We start from the raw sequence: 6,468 nt of genomic DNA on the forward strand, positions 1-6,468 counted from the left end.
GCCGCCACGCAACACTGGGACCTTTCAGGTGGTCTTTTATGGAGAACAATTCTTTCCGCAATGCCTTATGGGGCGATTCGTTCTGAGTGAGCGCAGCGTATGAAACTGTGACATTTTGACAACAGAATACAGATCAAGAAAACGGAAAAACTGTATTTTTTAATCAATCTTTGTATTAAAAGAAAAACCAGTCCGTCGAGATGTTGAAAGCAGCCTGGAAAAGTCATGTCCACAGCCGGTCAGTTTGCTGCTGCCCGGCCCTTAATGAAACCCCTGTAACTCATTTATTTATTTATTTATTTATTTATTTTATTTATTGTTTTGCTGCATATATTTTGTTTGGATGACCAGCTCCAAGGGCGGACAACTGCCCAAGTGCTCAACCTCGTTTCCAGGGTTTCTGTTCTAACCGGTTAGAAGAGAGAAGGCATATTGACTTTCTTTCTTTCCATAGTCGATGGATGTCTTGGCACTTTTGTAGCTCTCTATTTCGTCTCGGTTTATCCATTCAAATTGTCCACTCTCTGTCTATTCATCATGCGAGGTGCGGTGGCCTCATGGTTAGAGTGCTCGACTCCGGATCGAGTGGTCCGAGTTCCGGTCCTGGCCGGGGACATTGTGTTGTGCTCTTGGGCAAGACGCTTTACTCTCACGGTGCCTCTCTCCACCCAGGTGTATAAATGGGTACAGGCGAAAATGCTGGGGGTAACCCTGCGATGGACTAGCATCCCATCCAGGGGGGAGTAGAAATACTCCTAGTCGCTTCATGCTACGGAAACCGGAGATAAGTGCCGGACTGATGGGCCTTCCTAGGCTCGTAACAGAGACGTTACCTTTTTTGTTGTCTATTCATCTAATAATGTATCCAGCCATGTTGGTCTCACACGTCATTAGTGATTCCTATATCATTTGTTCCCCGAAAAAACCATGGTAAACATCTTAACTAAACATAAAACTATATGGACAAATTTTAAAATGAAAAATCTTGGCGGCAACATTATCACCTTGATCAACAACAACAACAACTAAAACAATTTTAACCATTGGTCTTTGATACCAAAAAATAATTATATTATTTTATTTATTTTTATTAGCTTTATTGGGTACGTACTCCTCTTACAATATATAACGTAAATGCACAATAACTCTACACACGAAATTCCCTGCTAGCAGAGACCTCTTTTCGTTTGCGTTTGCTGTGCTGATGAGTAGGGGAGGAGAGATCTCTGCCATGGTTCAAAACTCACTTTGATCTAATCGCCGTCCATATGTGACAAAACATCAAAGCTTTCGTTTGGTTGCTTATCGCGGAAGATTAATTGATAAAATAATGAAAAGAAGCATTTCTATTTTTTTTCCCAGAACAAACACGTGGGCCGGAGTTGCTCCAATGGCTAAAGAGATATCTGCTCTTGGTGTGGCTGAACTAAACGGCTGTTTATATGCCGTGGGAGGATGGCACAGAGGAAGACCACTGAACTCAGTACTCAGGTAAAAGAAAACAAAGTTTGACCATTCTATCCGTCGCATACCGTCAAGAAAATAACAGGTGTGCTAGGATTTTTGTGAACAGCTGTCAAGCACTCAGTTTTTCTCCAGTTGAAAAGCAATATAATCCATTTCTTTTGCTATCTAAGCAACAAAGCCTACGTATTAACTATAAATGGGTCGGAGTAATCTGCCTCAAAAAATGTGAGCACACATTGCGTACCAGTTAGTAACAGTGCAATGATATTCGCTAAAAAAGTGGAATACCACTTTCTGAGAGAAATACTATATAATATTCTAGGGTCGGGGGGAGGGGAGGGGGAGGGGGAGGGGTAGTACTCCCACAAAAATTGGGTAGGAGTGTGCGGCTCACCTCCTGAAACCCTTACTCTGTTTCTGACCAAAATATGCGAATTTCCCTATCCTATTTCAGACATGCCCAGAAATTTAACACTTTGGCTACTAGAGATTTGGCCGAAAAACACGTTTTGAACTGACGCGTTTTGAACAGACTTTGCTACTGATCCAAGCCTTTGCTCAAAAACTGGTACCCTCCTTCCCTCTCTTTTCGCTTTCTTTGCCTCATTTTTTTTTTCAACTTGCTGGGCATTTGGTAGGCTTTATCCTGACCGTTAAAAGTGATGACGTCACAAGGGGTAGATGGGACCGTTGATAAAGCTGGACGTATTTTGCCAGATAGTAATCAAAGGGTTAATACCATTTTTCAGACCTACTTTCAGACCTTTTACAGCTGTTGCACGGTTGGCCTAATAATTTGAGAAGGGTTTTGTTGATGGTCTTATCGCCTAATGATCATGAGAAGAAGCTTCTTTTAAAAAACCTACGCAATTTAAGACTTGAGTGAACAAAGCATACTCTATTTCAGAACAAAATGGTCAAAGTCCATACCCAATTTCAGACCAAAGCGACTAAAAAGTCATACTCTATGGGGCTGCACATACTTATATAGCCCATATAGGGAGTACCCCCCCCCCCCCCCCTCCCCCATCCTTCCGGGGAAGGACTACTAGAGGGGTCATCTTTCCAACCTGAGAAATTCAAAGTACGACAGGTAAGGTGGTGCCAAATTTCGAGGCTCATAGCAGTGAGGTACAGGACACAATTGATCCCTCTTAATGAACATAGATTTGTGCTTGCAAACTTAAAGAGATAAATGAAGACTTAGAACATCTTTGTAGCTTAAAAGTGATGTGCCTCAGACTCGGCTTAAACATCTCCCTTTGCGTCTTGGCTGCAGGTACTACCCATCCTCAAACATCTGGGAAGCCGTTTCACCTATGACAACAAACAGAGGGGGCCCTTGTGTTGTGTCCAACAAGTTTCTGTATGCTATTGGTGGTAAAACGGAAAACGATAACACAAATGACCCGTTCAAGTATTTAAACACAGTCGAGAGATACGACCCTAGAATGAACACTTGGCATGAGACCACGCCCATGCAAGTCCAACGTGCATACGCCTGTGGAGTAAGAGTCAGAGGTACCCTGTATGTGGTGGGAGGTACACAAGATGATTTATATTCATCGCATAGCTCGTGTGAAGCTTTTGATAGTGGCAATAACACCTGGACCTCTATTGCTAGTTTGTGCGTATCAAGGGCTTTGGCTGGAATAGCCTTCGTGGAAAATAAGATTTACGTACTGGGAGGAAAGAAGAATTCACGAGAGAGAACAGATAAGATTGAGTGTTATGATATAGAACTGAACGAGTGGAGAGTTGTGGGATCTGTGCCTAACTGCATGGGGGGAATACAATGCTCATCTGTTTCTCTTTCTAAGATATTTTTTAATTCCCTTACAAAGATAACTTAATCGTTTGCTTCGCCAACTGGTGTCTTAGTAATCCCTGATTCCTCGATTATTCAAAAGTTGGATTGCTCTATCTACTGAATAAATGGCAATCTAGCGGATAATCAATTAGCACTTATCCGCTAAACAGAGATGCCCTCTCAACCCTTTTAACAACCGCCGGACAACAGCTGGACGAAGTATATGGTTATTGAGCTTAATTCAGTAAACAACAATCACAAATATATCAATAGGTACAAAATTGCAATGTTGACTTCTGCTTCAGCCACGGTCTATCAGCTACGCCTTATCAGGTCTCGATTTGGCGTAAGAGCTGACATTTGCAATTCTACAGGTTACTGTATGAAAAAAATAGGCTGTTCAGTGGAGCAGGCTTAAGAGCAGAATTATCTGGCTAAACGCCGGGGCCGAATTATCAGCAAGGCCAGGAGGACATTTGTTTATTCACACCCACGCTGATAGCCATGCTAACAACCATGTCATATTAATTTTGTCCTCCCATGTTGACCTCTCGCGTAGCGTTAGCAAACGTTGCCAAACAGTGACGTTTGACGTGTGTAAATACGTCATTAAGGATCATAGTATTGACGTCAATCGATCTAATCATTCCTCTGAATTATAAAGAAAAACTGACATTAAATGGTGCTCAAAAGATTCAACTTCAGCTCTTTTTAGGTGAACGAATTTCATTATCGTCCAAAATGTAAACAAAAATGCACCGAGTTTTTTTTATTAAAACTCTGGAGTTGGCTAGTGACTCAACTGCATATCTTTGGTCTTACCTTTTCAAGGGAGTCACGTATGTCAAATGTTAGATCCTCATCATCCAGCTTGATGGTGTGATTGTAAGTTACCTCTGATGAATAAAGGAGACCAGCACCATCTTTTTAGCAGAAAAGTTCGGTACTGAGTTCGTGAAGGCTTGGACTTCATGGTGTGAATTAAATTTTGATGAAATTAATGATCTTTTGTTGTAACTTGTTTACGCTAGACACAGTTGCATTTTGGTTCGGTTTGTCAAAACTTATTAATGTCCATCCATTATTATCAATACGCGCGGCCAAATGACAAACTGCCCTCTGCAAAACGCGCCTTTTTGCGGGCCAAACAGGAAATGTAAGGGCTGACAATACATTTGCCGTCCTGATACTGATTGGCTGCAGAGATGTCAAACAACTTCGCTCGGCCAATGAGATTGTCCTATTTAAGTTGCGAGGATTACTTCTACATTTGGTCTCCAACCCGCACTTCAAATTTATACATTCCTTTCATTCTCACAACCTTTGTTTGTTTACAATGAGGGACATTTCCATACCATAGTTTCATGCTACATCTCTGTTAAACAATTTTTTCTTATTATATGAATTGATACGATTTGGCCTTGTGTATTGATAATAATGATGATCAAATGACTTTTGTCGGGCATATAGTTTATTTGTGTCCCTCGTAAAATCATTTGCACCCTCGCTCCGCTCGGGCGCAAATGATCCTACTCGGGCCACAAATAAACTGTTGCCCTCCAAAAGTCATGTGATTGTCCTATTTACTAATATAGATCGATAATTAGCAAAGTGCATGCATTTACTTTTAGAAGCTTTGCTTGTCTGCAACAATGCGAGTAAGAATGAAAGATTTCTCACTGCAAGCTTGTAATTCAATGCCCTTTTCTAGGATGGCAGTTCCTTTTAAGACCGCATATTTTGGGGGAGCCATTCAAAGCGAATCCCTTTCTCAGAAATGTTGGAGACGTGACTGGTACTGGTACGAGCGCTGCAAAAAGGCTAGGCATTGTGGGACAGAAAAAAATAACACACGGCTCTATCAACAGCACACTCAGGCATAAGGAATCAACTACTTACGCATCAGAGATTGATACTCCCCAATAAATCTTTTTGTCAAGAAACGAACTAGTAATGCTGTAATAAAACGAAATTATGAGAGGTCAGTTACATAGGCTCTGGAGGTTTTTTTTTTAGTACGATTCAACAATAAAACGAACCGTGGCGTATTAGAAGTGGTTATTTAGGGAATGCACCCCTTGAAGATGGTCAGGAAATGGACCCCTTGGGCTACTACTTTTCACTATTTTATCAACAGTTGAATTGAATTGAATTAGTTTAATTAAGAACTGGCGTTTATTACCGACTATACATTGCCGGCGATAGATATGCTCAACAGCGGAATGTTTCAGTTTTTTATGTTAGCTATTAATTTAATTGATCTGGCCAATTTTTGGCAGAACTGACTGTGTAAACATTTTATGTAAACCAGTAAACAAAATGAAAAGTAAAAACTAGTGCTTAAATCGACGTACCATTCATAGTTGTTATTACACTTATTCCTTACGAAGAATACGTGAAAGGACACAAAACACCTCTAATCATTGACCGAAGTAAACGTTCTAATATGTACTGTGCATATTTCCAACTGTCAAATGTGCACAGACTTACATCATGTTTTTAATTCTTGCTAAAGCCCCTCAGTTAAAATTGCGAAAGTAATTACTAAGTCTGAAGATAGTAAATCAATGCTTTAAATTCCTTAGTTTTTCGGCTGATTATGATTAGATATTTTTTGTCCTTTTCGCTCCACTTGTAACTTAATTGATGTCCCAGAGATGTTCTGTTATCTCACATCCCTCATCTGATTTGGTTTTATCACAATTTACTTATCAATCCCACCTGATTTTCCCACAGCCTTACTCCCAAGAACCAGAAATCTTGCTTCAGCGGGCACAAGGGAATTCATCTTTGACGATCCTTTGTGTTCTCAGTTCTTCAAAACGAATTTCTGATGTCCATCTGCGGCGTGTAGCAACTGAATCCCTGTTGTTGCCTTACCAGTTTACTAATATTGACTCACAGCACGACAATTCTATTCCCGTCAGCTAAACAAGGACTGTATTTTCACTTGTTTTAAATAAGCTCGAATCAATTACTGGACATTTCAATGCTCATGTTTTGAGCAATAGCAGGGGGTAGGCTAGTCAAACTGCTATAGTTTTTTATGAAAACAATAACATGAATAGCCAAACGAAGCTGGTTTATTTGTAAAGCGGGGATCTCGCATTTTGCTGATTAAGGTCGGGAACAATGCTGGCCGAGAGAAGCTTTTCTCGACAAGCGAGATTGAAATATATCAACACGGGCAA

The 6,468-nt window shown here is 40.6% G+C and overlaps 2 protein-coding genes across 4 annotated transcripts in view; one reads left to right on the forward strand and one right to left on the reverse strand.

Moving 5' to 3' along the window:
* The window catches only part of LOC138042702 (kelch-like protein 3), a 5,805-nt gene extending 1,693 nt beyond the window's left edge, over window positions 1-4,112 (forward strand). Inside the window, exons 2-3 of the mRNA XM_068888673.1 lie at window positions 1,363-1,491; window positions 2,747-4,112. Coding sequence (XP_068744774.1) covers window positions 1,363-1,491; window positions 2,747-3,320 — 703 coding nt within the window. The 3' untranslated portion in view covers window positions 3,321-4,112. The remainder of the gene's footprint in view (window positions 1-1,362; window positions 1,492-2,746) is intronic.
* LOC138042703 (ras-related and estrogen-regulated growth inhibitor-like) overlaps window positions 1-6,221 on the reverse strand; it is a 13,894-nt gene extending 7,673 nt beyond the window's left edge. Inside the window, exons 1-3 of one of the 3 annotated variants that reach the window (XM_068888674.1) lie at window positions 5,999-6,221; window positions 5,177-5,233; window positions 4,100-4,173 (exon numbers count right to left, since the gene is read on the reverse strand). In XM_068888674.1, the coding sequence (XP_068744775.1) occupies window positions 4,100-4,173; window positions 5,177-5,233; window positions 5,999-6,065 (198 nt within the window). In that variant the 5' untranslated portion in view covers window positions 6,066-6,221. Of the gene's footprint in view, window positions 1-4,099; window positions 4,174-4,957; window positions 5,723-5,998 lie in introns of those variants that run through there. The other 2 variants (XM_068888676.1, XM_068888675.1) reach the window with 2 other exon arrangements.
* Between the last annotated feature and the right edge of the window lie 247 nt (window positions 6,222-6,468).

Source organism: Montipora capricornis, chromosome 3 (genome assembly GCF_036669925.1).
Source record: "Montipora capricornis isolate CH-2021 chromosome 3, ASM3666992v2, whole genome shotgun sequence".
NCBI lineage: Eukaryota > Metazoa > Cnidaria > Anthozoa > Scleractinia > Acroporidae > Montipora > Montipora capricornis.